Raw genomic sequence first — 17,813 nt, forward strand, 5'->3', positions numbered from 1 at the left:
ACCTGAAACCATGTGATCTCCTGGGAGAGACAAAATAACAGATAAAAAACACAGGCCAATTTGGGGGGAAAAAATCTGGGAAATTCCTCTCCGACCCATCTAGGTGATCGAAACTAGTCCAGGAGTTCAGTCTGGTCCTAAATTCCCTGCAGTACCTACCTGGTCGCAGCCAGAAACAAATCCAGCTTTTGTTTAAAGGAATTCAGCGAGTCTGCATCCACCACATAAAACAATAGCTTGTTCCAGAGGTCTACAATTCTCTGGGAAAAGGACCACCTCCTGACGTCTAACCTAGACCTAGCCTTATATAACTTAAATTTGTGACCCTGGTCCAGCCTAACCAATTTAATTGAAATATATTCCATCTGCCATATTCTTATCCACTCACTTAGGGTCCAAGTTTTCCCCCCCTGTAAAAACGGCGCACCTCCATGAGGTGCGGCAACTTTCTAGACTAAAAAGAGCGCCGAAAAGTTACCTTGTGATTCTGCGAGCTCCTCACGACGTCTTCGTGCTCGGCGTGGCGCAGCACAAGGGGTCCGGGGCGGAGCCAGGTCCCGGCGCTGAAAACAGTGCCGGGATCTCTGCACATGCGCGCTAGAGTGTGCGCGCATGTGCGGTAGCTCCTCACTCCCGAGGCTGCGTGGGAGGGGCCCGAAGCACGCCGCCCCTAGCCCTGGCCGAATGGGCTCACCGGCAAAGATCAGACTGGGGCCTCCCTCCCGTTCAGCTCCCGCTCCCCTCCCCACTTCCTCCCTCCTGTTCAGCTGTTCACCGTCTTCCCCCCCCTCCCCTCCCTCCACGTTCTCGGCAGGGTCCGCCCGCCCAGCATCTTGCTGGGGGCGGGCCCCGCCCGAAGTCTCTGGCACGGCCAGGCGTCGTCATCATCGTGGCCCGTCCAGCCTTCCTCTCCCCCCCCCACCTTTCCTCTTCCCTTCCCCCTCTCCCTCCCCCCTCCTTCCCCTCCCTCCCTCTCTCCTCCCTCCTCCTCTTCCCTAACCCCTCGCTGTCAGAAACACAGAGAGACACTGATAGAGAGAGAGAGAGAGAGAGAGAGAGAGAGATACTGGGGGGGCCCCGTCCCAGCATACTGCTGGAGAGCTCCCAGTGCTGCAGTCGGTGAGTAGAAACTTAATTTTCTATTTATTGATTGATTTTTTATTATTTTTTTTAATGTTTTAATTTTTTTGATTGATTTATTGGTTGATTTATTGATCATTTATTATTGATGATGGGTCTTTATTTGTAAAAGTGAAGTGCTTAATGTTTGTAAACCACCCCCTTCCCTGCACCCGCCACCCCCCCCATCTCTCGTTCCCTACGCCTGATTTATAAGTTTAGGCAATGTTTTTCTGAGCGTACAAAAATCTACACTTACTCCATTCTAAGTTAGTTTGGAGTAAGTTTTCGCTGCCTAAACTTGCAAAACAGGCGTAAGTGGCTGGACACGCCCCCTTTTGAAAAAGAAATTTGTTCTAAAATGAAACTATTCTAACTCACTAGAACTGGAGCAAACTAAATGCTGAGAATTGCAATTTCTAAGATGTTCCATTCTAAACTAGTTGTTCCAAAAAAATAGGAGCAACTCAGGCCGAAACTTGAGCCCAACCTGTCTATATCCCTTTGCAGCTTCATTGCTTCGTCCCCGTAACTTACTTTCCCACATAGCTTTCTTTTTCAGTTTCCAATCTCTAAAAACGGATCTCATCTAATTTTCTGACCAAGACTGTCTTAAGATATTCTCCAATACATTTCTGAAGTACCTAAAAACATATTTTTAATGTAAATTAAATATTGTTCACCGAAATGTGAAAAAAGTTATTGCCATGAGCATGACAAGTTTGTGGATTGTGAAGAACGCATCATAAGTGAATTTAGAAGGTGTGTCTAAGAACTGATGCCCTCAAATGAAAACCACCTGATCCTCAAGTCTCAGAATTATTCCAGAATAATGCATTTAAATGAACAATTCTAGTTTAAATTGATCATGTAACCAGCAATTTTTTCAGTAGCATGTTCGAAATGTAAATTGGTACCTCAGCAGCTGGTTTCTTTTAAAATTAATCTTCCCATTTACAGGGTGTATTTTACTTATCACATTCAACAAAGAAGCAGACAGGCTGTTTTTATTAGGACAATTGCAATGTAATGATGTGGACTCTTTGGACTTTGACCATTAATTCATTGTAGACCCACAGAAATGGAAAAAGAAACATCTACGTGACATCATATCATGATATCAAAAGGATACTCACGCAACAGTATAGGGCTGACATGAGCAAGATTAAATAGCCAATGATGGACACTGAGGAAAACCCAACTGTGGCAGACTTTGAAGCAGGAGAATGTATTATTTGCTGATGCTAACAATGAAGAATCTTTGACAAACGCCTGAAAACACTAAACAGAACTAAGGCGAAAATGTTTTCCTCATTCCACATCAGCGAATGTCACAGCTATTTCCCATCCTTTCCCTCATTTTCGGCCTTTATTTGCAATAGGTAAACAATACCATGCAGCAGGCCCGAGGGGCTGTATGGCCTATTCCTGCTCCTAGATCTTATATATTTTGGTAAAATTCTAACCAAAATGTAGAATGAGAACTAATGCAATCAAACCATTATTTGATTAAATTACTAGATTATCCACAAATCTCTTCCAACACATCTTTCCTTAGTTTTAGGCAGAGCGAAAATCAGTGAGTAAACTCAATATAATGAACCCACTCAAGTAGCTTTTGGTCCCTGCAACTTTGCAGTGAGGTTTGATTGATTTTCAGGAAAACTAGACAAAATATTACATAATATCACAACAGTTTATTGTAAAAATAAGGTCCAAAAAGAAAAGCATACCACGACAACATCTCCCAAGTATTCAAAGGTACAGTGGGCAATACATCCATATTGAATAGTGAAGCCTGCGAATCCCAGCACCTTGCCAAAGAATCTTCCTAACATGTTAGTTGTCCTCCACAGAAATGAATCCCAGAATCCTGAAAGTAAGAATACAATACTGTCAAGTCATTGCCAAAATGCTTTATGAAAATCGATTATCAATTTACTTTTGGATTGATTTGAAATCACACATATAATATAGAAATGATTACTGTATGAGAAACCCAATTAAAATTGCATATGATTTTTCACAGTAAATATTAATGACTATAAGGAAGGAATTGCTGGGTAAACTAAGAGAAGGACAGCATGACGTGATAACAACAACTTGTATTTATATAGCTTCTTTAACGTAGTGAAAGATAGAAACATAGAAATATAGAAAATAGGTGCAGGAGTAGGCCATTCGGCCCTTCGAGCCTGCACCACCATTCAATAAGATCATGGTTGACCTCAGTACCCCTTTCCCGCTTTCTCTCCATACCCCTTGATCCCTTTAGCCGTAAGGGCCATATCTAACTCCCTCTTGACTATATCCAATGAATTGGCATCAACAACTCTCTGCGGCAGGGAATTCCACAGGTTAACAACTCTCTGAGTGAAGAAGTTTCTCCTTATCTCAGTCCTAAATGGCCTACCCCTTATCCTAAGACTGTGTCCCCTGGTTCTGGACTTCCCCAACATCGGGAACATTCTTCCCGCATCTAACCTGTCCAATCCCATCAGAATCTTATACGTTTCTGAGATCTCCTCTCATCCTTCTAAACTCCAACGTATAAAGGCCCAGTTGATCCAGTCGCTCCTCACAGTCCAGCCATCCCGGGAATCAGTCTGGTGAACCTTCGCTACACTCCCTCAATAGCAAGAATGTCCTTCCTCAGATTAGGAGACCAAAACTGAATACAATATTCCAGGTAAGGTCTCACCAAGGCCCTGTACAACTGCAGTAAGACTTCCCTGCTCCTATACTCAAATCCCCTAGCTATGAAGGCCAACATACCATTTGCCTTCTTCACCACCTGCTGTACCTGCATGCCAACTTTCAATGACTGATGAACCATGACACCCAGGTCTCATTGCATCTCCTTTTCCTAATCTGCCACCATTCAGATACTATTCTGCCTTCGTGTTTTTGCCCCCAAAATGGATAACCTCACATTTATCCACATTATACTGCATCTGCCATGCATTTGCCCACTCACCTAACCTGTCCAAGTCACCCTTCAGCCTCTTAGCGTCCTCCTCACAGCTCACACCGCCATCCAGTTTAGTGTCATCTGCAAACGTGGAGATATTACACTCAATTCCTTCATCTAAATCATTAATGTATATTGTAAAGAGCTGGGGTCCCAGCACTGAGCCCTGTGGCACTCTACTAGTCACTGCCATTCTGAAAAGGACCTGTTTATCCCGACTCTCTGCCTCCTATCCACCAACCAGTTCTCTATCCACGTCAGTACATTACCCGCAATATCATGTGCTTCGATTTTGCACACCAATCTCGTGTGGGACCTTGTCAAAGGCCTTTTGAAAGTCCAAATACACCACATCCACTGGTTCTCCCTTGTCCACTCTGCTAGTTACATCCAGAAGATTCGTCAAGCATGATTTCCCTTTCGCAAATCCATGCTGACTTGGACCGATCCGGTCACTGCTTTCCAAATGCGCTGCTATTTCATCCTTAATGATTGATTCCAACATTTTCCCCATTACTGATGTCAGGCTAACCGGTCTATAAGTACCCATTTTCTCTCTCCCTCCTTTTTCATTAGCTACCCTCCAGTCCATAGGAACTGATCCAGAGTTGATAGACTGGTGGAAAATGATCACCAATGCATCCACTATATCTAGGGCCACTTCCTTAAGTACTCTGGCGTTCCAAGGCACTTTACAGGAGTATTATGAGACAAAAAATTGACACCGAGCCACATAAGGAGAAATTAGGGCAGATGACCAAAAGCCTGGTCAGAGGTAGGTTTTAAGGAGCATCTTGAAGGAGGAAAGAGAGGTAGAGAGGTGGAGAGGCTTAGGCAGGGAATTCCAGAGCTTGGGGCCTAGACATCAGAAGGCACAGCCACCAATGGTTGAGCGGCTAGAGGAGATGACAGAGATAGGTAGAGGCAAGGCCATGGAGGTATTTGAAAACAAGAATGAGAATTTTGAAATTGAGGTGTTGCTTACTTAGGGTAAATTACTTCTTTCAGTGGAAATACAGTAGGTTGCAGTAGATGGAATTGTAAAAATTATGGTCCTACACTTGCATAGGCACGCTAGAAGCATTTGAATGCTCAATACATTCAGCTAGAAATTCTCTTCTCTCTTTACTGTTTTAGCTGAGGGTTTAACTCATTTAAAATAAATGGGCTAATGCCTTTGCTAAAATGCTTTAAGCATTTGTATGCTACAATGCCATGAGGTGATTTTATTTACTACAATTCTGCTATAAGTAACCGACTCTGTATAAACACATTCTGGTCACATCACCTTAGTTGCTGTACAGTATGTTTAGATTTTGACCAGGTAGCCACTGTGACCATCAATTCTGAAGCCGCTTGTAAAAACACGAGCAGCTGAAAGGACATTTAAAAACGTATTTGTTTAGAACCATGTGTTGCATCAAAAGACATTCATGGCAAAAAATAATAGCACACCATAAAAGGAAAACCAGTTAGCCTCAAATAAATGTCAAAGTGGTGTACCAGTGGCGCAGCAGGGGATAATAGTGTAACATATTAGGGCACTAATGTCACAGAATTTACTACTCATAACCTAATCATATGTCAGTAATGCTCCAGACCATGACCAATATATTATCCACAAATGCACTGAGCAGCGGAAATAAACCCTGCACTGTTAACAATACCAGTGACAGCAACAAGAGAATGGTTAGCAAGAAAGAGCTAAGACGTGAAGAAACTGAGCAATACAATAGCTGATGAAGAAAGAGGCTCTTATCCCGCAAAAAGCAACTTTTGCTCACGCTTTCCACAAAGGTGCCCATATTCAGAGTTGATCCCTGATTTTAAAAAAATTATTCGTTCACGGGATGTGGGCGTCACTAGCAAGGACAGCATTTATTGCCCATCCCTGATTGCCTTGAGAAGGTGGTGGTAGTGAGCCATCTTCTTGAACCGTGTGGTGCAGTCCGTGTGGTGTTAGGGAGGGAGTTCCAGGATTTTGACCCAGCGATGATGAAGGAACGGTCGATATATTTCCAAGTCAGAATGGTATGTAACTTGGAGGGGAACTTGCAGGTGATAGTGTTCCCTCACGCCTGCTGCCCTTGTCCTTCTAGGTGGTAGAGGTCACGGGATTGAGAGGTGCTGTTTTGATTAAAAATGAGCAGTCTAAAATAATTTCCTCATTGATGATGATTTTCATTAGTGCTTTTGACCATATCCCAAACAGGATTCAATGGGGCCGAAAATCAGCCTCCCAATAAGGCTCTGGCCGTCTGAAACCGGCGGCGACAAATGGGCGGCCAGTTGTGGCGGCCTGGCTGACACTCGCCAAATTCACTTTGAGGTTTTTTGCTGCGATGTGACGATGACATCATCAGAGCGCGCACCGCAACGGAGCAACCCCGGGAGGGAAATTCACCTATCAAAGTTTCCCGGCAGCCGATCGGTGCACCGACAGCTTTTTGTGTTGGTGCACTCCTTGTTGGATCTTGTTGATTGGGGACGCGGCCGCCCTTAAAGGGGTGGTGGCACTGCCAGCGACGCCATTTTATTTTTTTTGTTGGCTGACTGCCAGTTTGGGCCGACAATTATATCCTTGGGTTCGGCCGGGTTGCCAACAGGCAGCCTGGCACCCTACTTGGGTGCCTGGCCAAAACCCTCCCTGCTGGCCCAGTGGACCTAACTGAAAAAGATACAGAGCTCGCAGAGCCCTCCCCTTCAACTGAAGGGGAAAGATGTGTTGACGCGCTAGTACGATGACGTCATCGGTGCGGTGTTGATGACTGACAAGTGGCGGAGACTCCGTCCCGCCCCCACTTCCGCCCCGCCCCCACTTCCGCCCCACTCGTGGCGTCCACTCTGCTCCGCCCCACTGATCAGGCCACTTCCGCCCCGCTTGAAAAAAAAGTTTGATGAGCTGAATTTCTCTGGATAGGCAACCGCATCCATTGCAGCAGCCAGAAGACTTCGAAACCGATAGGTCCGCGCTATTTCGGGCAGAGGTCAATTTCGGCCCCAATATATTTTTCCAAATTTCAAAAATGTTTTTCTGGGTCTAGACCTGAGGCCAGGGAATATAAGTATTTTTTTTATCATAGTCATTGGTAACTACTGGGTCTCCCATAACATTGCTTTTGACAAGTTACAGGGTATGTGTCCTTCTCTGAGCTGTCTCTGTTGGTTTGTGTTGTTTTTTCTCGGTCAATCTCTTCTAATTTTGTTTGTGTCTGATCATTCAGGGATGCTCCTTTGCTGCTCTTCTCTGTGCTCCTTTCCTTCATTCCCATTTTCCTTTTAGGTGGGAAGTATAGGAGGCATGGTAGGAAATGGAAGTGTTGCAGAATGTAAGTTGGATTTTTGCAGTGGTGGATGGGGAGGGAATAAGGTGTTTAGATTTTAGTGGTTCCCTTCACATTGCCTACTGCATTGGCCATTCATTAAATAGTGCCTCTCTTACCTTTCAGATGAGTTGCATTTACCTCACCTTTTACTTCCTTAAATAAGATCCCTATAGCATCAAATACACTGTTGTTGGGTAGGATTGTCCTGGAGTCTCCAAGAATTGAAGATTAATCCCCTGGACACTGCTGCAAGCAACCAAGAAAAAAATAATGGGGACATTAAAAAAATGGTATGATTTTGTCCAATTTTCTTTGATTGCTTTTGTTCACTAGTTTAAAAAATATTGGAGATGGGAAATAAAGGACCTGTCTATAAGAACATATGAAATAGGAGCAGGAGTAGGCCATACAGGTCCTCGAGCCTGCTCCGTCACTCAATAAGATCATGGTTTATCTGATCTTGGCCTCAACTCCACTTTCCTGCCCGCTCCCCTTAACCCTTCACTCTCCGATAGTTCAAGAATCTGCCTATCTCAGGCTTGACAGCTCTCTGGGGTAGATAATTCCAAAGAGTCACAACCCTCAGAGAAGAAATTCCTCCTCATCTCTATCTTAAATGGGCAATCCCTTATTCTGAAACTATGCCTCCTAGTTCTAGATTCCCCCACGGGGGAAACATCCTCTCAGCGTCTGTGACCTCTTGAAGTCTTTTACAATCCTCAGGAAACATTGATGTTGTGCTTCCTACGTTCAAGTCCGAAACATTTATATATAAACAAAAGTGGACCCAGCACAGTTGCCTGGATTATATCAGTTCCAACCCTCTCCAATCCAATTAGGAGGATATATCAGAACCCAGCACTTTTTTCACCACTTCTCTGAAATACAGTGGCTGTTGTGAGTGTGGATTTCAAGTTGTCAAAGTCAAAAGGAACATAGGGTCTCTTTTACAACATTTTTTTCAAAACTATAAAGGTCCACAGAATTCTAGGATTGGGAGTACACTGATTTATCTCACTAGCAGGTTATGCCAAATAGGTATCTTTAGGAGTCAAATATACAAAAAATTCAGACTAATTTCAAGGTAACATCGTACCGTAATTTAGGGAGAACCAGACACGTAATAAGAAAAGGTATATAGCTAGCTCTCTTCAGCTACGCTGTTGGTAGCATTAAGCAGGGATTAACCTGGTGTGAAAGGTAGTTAAAGTGGGAATTAGGAAGACCCATCAATTTTCTTTTCTTCAAATCTTTTGGTGATTATTTTTTATGCTTAGAATTTCAGACAACCAGTGATAATATCAAGCATTCCCAGGTCAAGTATAATACAGCAAGGTTCAGAGCACAGATCCTTCTACGCCACCCCAATGTAGCCAGAATCAGAAGGGGACACCTTCCTACACCACAATGACATTTCGATTTCCCATACCAGATAACCTTTATGTGTTTCTGAGTGAGACTGACAATGCAGTGCTAATTTAGGGGTAGTCTTGCGCAATGGACTCACAATGGAAAATTATAGATTGGTGTTCTCACAACAGTGGAGACCATTGAGAATGAAATTTGAAACCCATATGAGTCAGTATTAAGCAGAATACTGTTGTAATAAATTCTGCTTATCCAGAAAGCTGCATGTAGTTTCGGACTAATGAGACTATGGAGACAAGACGTGTGTGTATGTGTCTGTGTAAGGTGGTACTGGGGGTGGGGGGTAGTATTTGCAGGATCCCAGGAGCAACAAGTTGAAGCTGATGTGTTTGAAGGTTTAGGGCTTCAGATGTGTGGTTGGAAGGAGACTAGATCTAGTCTGAGGCTGCTACAATCATATTAAAGGGTATAGAGAGAGGTGAATGGAGTTAATTCATGGACTTGCACCGGGAACAATAAAATCATGTTGATGGAAACAAAACACCATATATATAGGAACATGAGAAGACCATTTAGCCCCTCGAGCCTGTTCCGCCAGTCAATGAGATCATGGCTGATCTGCAACCTAACTCCATATACCTTCCTTTGGCCCGTATCCCTTAATGCCTTTGGCTAACAAAAATCTATCAATCTCAGATTTAAACTTAACAATTGATCTAGCATTAATTGCCGTTTGCGGAAGAGAGTTCCAAACTTCTACCACCCTTTGAAACATAGAAACATAGAAACATAGAAAATAGGTGCAGGAGTAGGCCATTCGGCCCTTCTAGCCTGCACCGCCATTCAATGAGTTCATGGCTGAACATTCAACTTCAGTACCCCATTTGGGTGTAGAAGTGTTTCCTAATTTCACTCCTGAACGGTCTGGCTCTAATTTTTAGCCTATGTCCCCTTGTCCTAGACTCCCCAATAGTTTCTCTCTATCTACCCTATCTGTTCCTCTTAATATCTTGAAAACTCCGATCAGATCACTACAAAACTTTCTAAATTCCAGGGAATACAACTCTACTTTGTGCAATCTCTCCTCGTAATTGAGCCTCTGGAGTCTGGGTATCATTCTGGTAAACCTATGCTGCACTCCCTCCAAGGCCAATATATCCTTCCTAAGGTGTGGTGCCCAGTACTGCTCTCATGGAGATACAGTGACATTGATTCGACAGAATAACAATATGAATTTAGCAGAATGCTATATTCAGTAGATAATTTATATGAATCGAACTTTGCTCATAAGGTTCTCCATTGAAGAAATACTTGACAAAATACAGCTCTTGAGAAGAGGGGAGTGAATTGCTCATGCTTAAATTATATTTTCTTAGTCACAAAACAAGTTCAATTTGTCCTCAAACTTTATACTTTTGGTGATCAAAACACAAATGGCTGAATGTTCCGAGTTTACATAAGAAATCATTGTAATGAAGAAATTGATTATACTCAAAAATATTTGTATTTATGGCTTGTAATAACCTAAACAGCATTCTTTCCAATGCAAGAAAACCCAAATGGGGACAAATTAGTAATTTTTTTTTTTTTTAAATCACTCATAACGAACATGTGCATCTTGAGCACTGGTTCAGCCTTTACTGTAACTGCCTCTATTTACATTTATTATTGAATGCAAAATAGAAGAAATTAATCTGAGCCTCCAACTGAGAGTAAAGAGGTGGGGAAGGATTATTTCCCAGGGCCTGGCAGTGATATTGCCAGGTGGTTCCCAACATTGAAGGTGTTATCAATAATCGCATTACATTTCCACTAAATCTTACAGGCAGCAGAAATGTCACCAAAGCTGCTTTCATCTCATGCCTTCAAAATGACTTGCAAGTTGCTTCACCTGAAAGAAGTAAAATCCACATGCAGCTGCTGCGTTAGCAACCAGTAGATGCAGTGAGAATGGCAAATGTGATCCAATTTCACTGTGCCGGTGGCCTCTATTCCCTGTCCAATAATACATCTGTTAGAAAATCTTGTAGCTACAAATCAACTTTAATCCTACCAGGGACCTCATGTTGGTCTCGTCTTCCAAACATTGCAGCAGGTTCTAGCTGATTCTGCCGCTGATTTCTGTCAGTGTCTGGGGATGCTCTCAAATCCCAGCTCTGCTGAGAAGAATAAGCTAAGGATCACAAAGCATGACCCCACAAACCCTGATATGACTATATTGTGACCCAAGGGCATTCATTCTAGGTGAAGATTAGAACTTTGCATAATAAGATTACACGGCAAGTGAACGATATCAAGGGACTATCCATATGTACTTGCCTTGTTTTGTATAGCCAGGCTTTGCTCCATACTAAAAAAAGCATGTTTCTTTCTGTTAGAAATGACAAGGATTCACATAAATTAGTTGATCATTTCAAGCTTTAATGTATCTCCCATTACATCTCTTTTACTGACAGCTCTTTTGCAAACCAGGGCATTGTTCTCTTTTATTCTTTCACTGTATCATCCTGATTTCAATTTACATGCACAAAGATTTGCTAGAAATTTACACCTGGACTGACCATAGAGGATTACAAATGGCTGTATACACAATGCTACAGAGAAATCGATGAGCTCTCCGATTAACCAGGACATCTGTGTTTTTCTTAAATTACAAGTATTCATAAATGTTTTCACATTTAATTTCAAATAAGGAAAATTTTAAAAGCAAAAAGAGTTTTCAATTGGATCCAATAAAGTTAATACATTTATTCTATGAGGACATTTTAAGTAGGCTCATGGTCTCTTTTACAAAGCAGTTTTGATTTAGATATAGCAATACTAGTTAAATACATAGAAAGTAAATCTCAGCATTAAGCTGTTATTTTTTCTCAATGGAACGAGTTGAAACATTTTTTTTTAATTCTCCAGTTATATTTCTAAAGTTGGTGTTAATTTGCTAAGTTCTTTTTGTTTCTTGTAATTACATTTTCAATCATCGATTTTAGTTATTTTTCTCCTTTTCAGGCTTCTCCTACTGTGAGCTCCATCTCATGACCAGGAGGATAGAAATCAGCCCATATCACCTTTTGATATTGCTAGCATATAGATTTTGATATTGATATTGATATTTCTAGCAAATCTGTGCGCATGTAAATTGAAATCAGGATGATACAGTGAAAGAATAAAAGAGAACAATGCCCTGGTTTGCAAAAGAGCTGTCAGTAAAAGAGATGTAATGGGAGATACATTAAAGCTTGAAATGATCAACTAATTTATGTGAATCCTTGTCATTTCTAACAGAAAGAAACATGCTTTTTTTAGTATGGAGCAAAGCCTAAACAGCGAGCGTCACTCCAGTCATTGATACCTGCAAATACCCCACAGTGGAAGGATCTTTAGTTTTGAGCAGAAGCTAATCAATGGGACTGCTTTTCTTTCCCAATAAAAGTTCAAAGTAAATAGCTTATTATTAAAAACATGAACCTCTTGTAGCTCTACCGCAGTCCCGGGTTCAGAAGATTTGTGTCAACTGCTTTGAGTTGAAGATACTGAGGGGAGAAATTCCAGGCGTTTGCGCCTTCCATTGACGCAAACAACTTTTTGCCCGGGTGTGGCGCTGCATCCGACTACCGCGAAATTCCGCAGGTCAGCGGCGACGGTAACCGGTAGCCTCCCACTCCAACCCATAGTGCCCAGTTCCGCTGCACCGGAGATAATGGTGTCAGCACTGTGCACGGCGACCCGTTTTCGCCCTGGAGCTAAAAGTCGGTAGCGGCCATCTGAAGCTACAGTGGGCAATTCCCGCGACAGCTTCAGGGGGCGCGTACCGGGCTGTAGGCTGCTCACACGGTGAAAAGTAAAGGGGAGGTGCCGAGTTAACATTTTTTTAAATGGCCGAGTTACCGGTCTTGGCCTTCTTCCTCTGTGATCGCGGTGTCCGTGCTGTGAACTTGCAGCCCGGCACTCTGCTTGTGTGCTCGGCTGCTGCCATGACACCCCGCTCTGAGGGGTGGCCTCGTTTCTCACAGAGTCGGCAGCTTGGCCCTCCCCTTTAATGGAGAGGGCCCTGTCTACGTGGCAGCGCCAGGCGTCCCACTGCATAATGCTGCGCCCTTCGTGGAGGCCTACCGTCCCGCTCGTGTCCCACAGAGCAAGTGGAGCACGATATTTTGCGCTCCAATTGATCTCAAAAGCGTTAAGCCGAATATAGGTCATGGGCGGGACTTCCACACCGGGTGCAGGAACTCCCGCATCGCGGCTGTTATTGCCCCAAGTGGGACAGTACACAATCTCGGCCCCTGAATCCTTTGATTGTATCTAAGCTTTGTAAATCACTTTTAACCATTATCATTAATAAGGTTGAGATTTCAGACTGCTCCCTTTCTTCAGAGCTATGTTAGGTTCAATTTCTTTGGAAAATGTTGATGTGCTTAGACATTCATTGGCTTTAGCAGAATTGTGCTACGCCAGTGAAAGATCCTAACAGTGGTGTAGAAACAACCTGAAGACAAGATGCTTCATATAACACTGAAGGAAAAAAGGATTCTCATAGCACTGGCGAACTTCAAGTGCATAAAGTGTGATAGACACACACACACACACACTCACTCACTTTGGGCTGGATTTTCGGGTTCTTTGCGCTCTGGGTCTTTCCGGAACAGCGAGAAATGGGGCGGCAAGGGTTTCTGCATTCGGTCGCGATCCTCGGGTCGGGTTTTGCGGCAACACCTCTCGTGGCGACACTGTCGCGAGTTTGACTCGGACCCGATCCGTACGCCCGAAGCGCGCCCCACGATGACTGCCAGGTAAAACAGAGCAGTCCAGCCATGCCAGTAGCGGTGAGGTAGATAAAGTGCAGAAAAGGTGAGTTTGAGAGTTTATTCTTTTATTTTTTTTAGCGATTTGTGTTGTGGTGGCGTGGGCAATGTTTTTGTGATTTTTTTGGGGGGGGGTTTTCCCCCCCCTCTCAAGGCCTCTTTCGGAGCGCTCCCGACCCACACTTTAGTTGGAGGTGTTCCCATTTTTGCGCCGCGAAAGCTGTACAACTCCTTCCTTTGCGCTGCATCCCTGGCGCAGGGCCCAGATAGCAAAAATTTCTCCGCAGAGCGCAGACGTTCCCTAGCCAGTAACTTTCCCACCCCGCCTCTGTTTTCGCCCCGAAAACAGCAAAAGAGAAAACCCAGCCCATAATACAGACATACATATATACACAATGTTCCCTCTAATTTTTTTTGAATGCACGGTCCCTTTAATGGACTGTGCGGCCCATTCAAAGTTTTGTGCATGCGCAAAATTTCACATTTGAAAAGTCAGTCCCAGGCTGCGCCAGACGGGCAGACAGCTGTGCAGCCACGCAGCTTAAAGGGAATGTTGGTACACATCTATATATATACACACAACAACAACTTATAGTTATATAGCACCTTTAACATAGTAAAACGTCTCAAGGCGCTTCACAGTGTTATAAGACAAAAAAATAAATTTGACAGGAGTTATGTATACATATGTATAAATACACCGCGTATGATAGATTCACTTTAGTTAAGACTACATGGTTATGCTATTTTCTGTTGATGTTCAGTCATTTCTACAATTAAATGATGTTTTTTTCTCACTATTGATTAGATTTCATCCTTCACTTTTAACACTGACATTAATACGTTCATGTTTAGCCAAAAACTCCACAAACAGAAGCAATACATGACAGCTTACAAAATTGGACAAATAAGCCTGCAAATGTCTCAATCCAAGACATTATGTAATAGAATTGTATTCCTGTTACTGATCAGTTATGACAGGGAAGCTACTGTTTTCTTTCCTCCTTATTTAACAAAAAAAACACCTTGCGTCTCATACTCATAAATGAGAACAGCAATATCTATCCACTTTTAGTCCCTAGACTTCAAAACTCATGAATAAAAATTAATCATTTCACTTGAGCATCCGAAATATGCTGAGCCTATTAGACAAGAACAAAAGCATATGCACAAAAGAGTTTTAATAAATTTCAAAGCCTGTCAGAACAGCGTTCTCATTTAAATTATAAATTGCAAAATATGCACTGAAGGATCTGGACTGCAGTGCCACTAAGCAGATTACACAAAACCCTGCGTTCAGTATGATAATGTGCTCATGGCTTCCCAGATGGGAGTCTGAAATAAAAAGGCTATCACTGTAGCAAGGGAAAACTCCTTGTGATCTCTAGTCTCTACACTGCAGATGACAGCCAAATAGTATGTTGATTATTCTGTTTGTGCTGCTTAGCTCATTTAATACAGGATAAAAGTGATGTGATCCACTGTGAATTCAATAGGTTCTGCTGTGTTATTACTCTTAATGTAATTAAGCCTCCGATTTCAACTTTATGATACGCCGTACGACAATGCTAAGAGAATTTTGGAAAGCAGAGGTAGCATTTAAGCCTGGCACCGACCAAGGACAAATTTGAGAGCGTTTAAGTCTAATGAAAGAGAGTGTACAATGTTTATCCCAGCAGTAATTGCCAATAAGTAGAGTTTAAGATACAGTGAAACAAGATCTGATTATCACAACAATTAAAGCAATGTGCACCAAAAAAAGCAAATTGCATTGCTTATAAGAAATAAATTTGATCAATATCTAAATTCTAAATGGTGTGCAGAGAGCGTCGCCATCATATCATTTGGCATCAACTCTTTGTTGGGTTTGGATGAATCCTGAAAACACTCCTACTATCTTTGCAGCTTAAAAAGACTCTACCATCTGCTAAGTGATCCCCTCACAGACCCGACATAAAAGTTCCCAATAACAAACTACTGATTATTCCATGATAAACCTGAAGTAATGACATCACCATCACTAATCCCCTTGTATGAGCATCGTCACACATTAAGGACATGCAATCTCAAACCCTCAGCGTCCACGTTGACAGCTGCTGTTAGCTCAAAAATAGAAGAAAGCCTGCATATAAAATGGAAACAATATAAAAAAAAGCACACACTAGGGGTTGACTTTAAAACGGTAATCACATCTCAGAATTCAGATGATGAGTGTAAACTAATTGCGCTTCACACTTGGCATTTATGATTTTGTCTGAACTCAATTAGATTACTGCTTGTAACCATTCATGGATAACTATTAGTCCTTATATATTACTGTATTAAGTACAGTAAGAGATGCGTGCAAAACCACAAATCTGTATTCAACTGTAGTATTTTGTGTTTTCTTCAGTCATGTTTACTTTCATTTCACCATCGCTTGCGGCCTTCTTCAAACATGTAGAGTGAAGTGTTTAGTGCCACAGACTTCTCTGAGTTGTATTGATGGAGCTCTACATATTAGAAGATAGAAAGTGCAATTTGCATTGTAGTAATAATCACCCAGGTAAATATTGTCTCCTCAGCTCCGCAAGCTGGAAGGAGCTCTTCTGTGACAATATTCTAGATCTAACAGTACCAGTTGCAATTTCTAAAATGTGCTGTTTGGCAATAACGGAGTTTCAATGATAGGCAAGGTACGCATTTCAATCTCAATTTACTCCGACTGAGAGGCTTTGTAGGATCTTATTTTAATTTATAAGAATACTATGGGGTTAAAACTAAACGCAGAAGTCTCATTTTGTGTCTTTGTTGTGTAAAGCAAAAATACTGTAAATGTCAGAAAATACACTGACTAACCTTTCAGACCCTCTAGACATCACCACAACAGTGTTAGGCACAAGAGTCTCATGAAATTTAAACACTGGAAAAATATCAGTAAATTGCAGCAAAAGCCATCAACAGTTTTATTTGAATACTACATTTCTTTGAAATGGGAATCTGCATCAGTGACACAAACCTCCAGATATACAATAGTAGTCCAGCTGGAAAATGTATTAATGATGACCAAGGTAACAGTAAACTACATGGGCTTAGATATCAGAAGCTTACTGCACAAACTTGCAGAGTTATGGATCTAAAAGGATTTGGCAACAAAGAGATGCATTATTTCGAAAGCCAATCTGTGTCAGTACCAGTATCAACTTCAGCCTGGCTCAGTTGGCAGCAATCTTATCTCTGAATTTGAAGGTTGTGGTTCAAGTCCAATCCCTGGATATGAGCACACAAGCTAGACTGACATTGCACTACAGCAACAAGAGAATGTTACATTGCCAAAACGAGGACCCATTTGCCTATTCCATTGGCTCGAGTGGACATTAAAGAGCTTTTGGCGCCTTATCAAGAAGAGTTTTCCTGGCCAACAATACTCCACCTTTACCACCAAGATCAGATTAAACAAAAAATTGTATTTATATACGGCCTTTAATGTACAAAATGTCCCAAAGCACTTGAAAGAATAATACTAGGAAGCAAGGAACATCAAGCTAGGGAAGAGTGAGAGTTGAAGGCTTAGATAAAAATGCTTATAAGAAGGGGTTTAAAGGAGGAGAGAAGCGATGGAGCCTTGGAAGAGAGTTCCAAAAAACAAGGCCTGTGACTGAAGGCTCTGTCCTCAGTGGAGAGGGTGTGAAATGCACAAAAGGCCAAGGTCGGAAGGCAGAAGGCTGTGGGAGCGACAGACTGGAAGAGGTTGTAGGGTTATGATGGAATGAGGCCATGAAGGCATTTGAAGATGAGGACGTGATTTGAAATGTAATATTTTGGGGGACAGTGTCGATCCACAAGGCTGGAAGCTATGGATGAATGGGGATCAGTGTGAGACAGCGGCTGCATTTTGGACAAGTTAATAGTTTATGGTGTGTGGACAAAGGAATGCCAGCAAGCAGAGCATTGGAATTATTGAGTCTGGAGGTATAAAAAAAACACATGGATAAGAGTTTCAGAGGGATTAAGACTGGGGTTGTCAGGCAATCTTGCAGATTTAGAAATGTTGTGGAGACCAGGACGGGGATGGGATCACGGTCAAGGAAGCAAAGGTTTTAGTGAATACTAGAATCCATGACTTCAGTGTTCCTAAATGGTCAGCTGAAGTAAGTTGTAATTGCTGTTGGACTGGTAATACGACAGCAAAGAATTGGATCAAAGAAAGAATGATAGAAATAATTCGACAATATTCAAACCTTTGCCTTT

At 42.3% G+C, this 17,813-nt stretch overlaps 1 protein-coding gene across 19 annotated transcripts in view; it reads right to left on the minus strand.

Annotated features, from left to right (window-relative positions):
• The window catches only part of immp1l (inner mitochondrial membrane peptidase subunit 1), a 177,561-nt gene that overhangs the window by 111,120 nt on the left and 48,628 nt on the right, over window positions 1–17,813 (minus strand). For 5 of the 19 annotated variants that reach the window (XR_011596593.1, XR_011596592.1, XR_011596594.1 and 2 more), the window contains one exon: window positions 2,853–2,992. Coding sequence is in view for 2 of the 19 variants with exons in the window: in XM_070899510.1 (XP_070755611.1) it covers window positions 2,853–2,992; window positions 5,875–5,968 (234 nt within the window). In the remaining 17 variants the exon portion in view is untranslated. The other 14 variants (XR_011596590.1, XR_011596589.1, XM_070899510.1 and 11 more) reach the window with 9 other exon arrangements.

This window comes from Pristiophorus japonicus, chromosome 14 (assembly GCF_044704955.1).
Source record: "Pristiophorus japonicus isolate sPriJap1 chromosome 14, sPriJap1.hap1, whole genome shotgun sequence".
Taxonomy (NCBI): Eukaryota; Metazoa; Chordata; class Chondrichthyes; family Pristiophoridae; genus Pristiophorus; species Pristiophorus japonicus.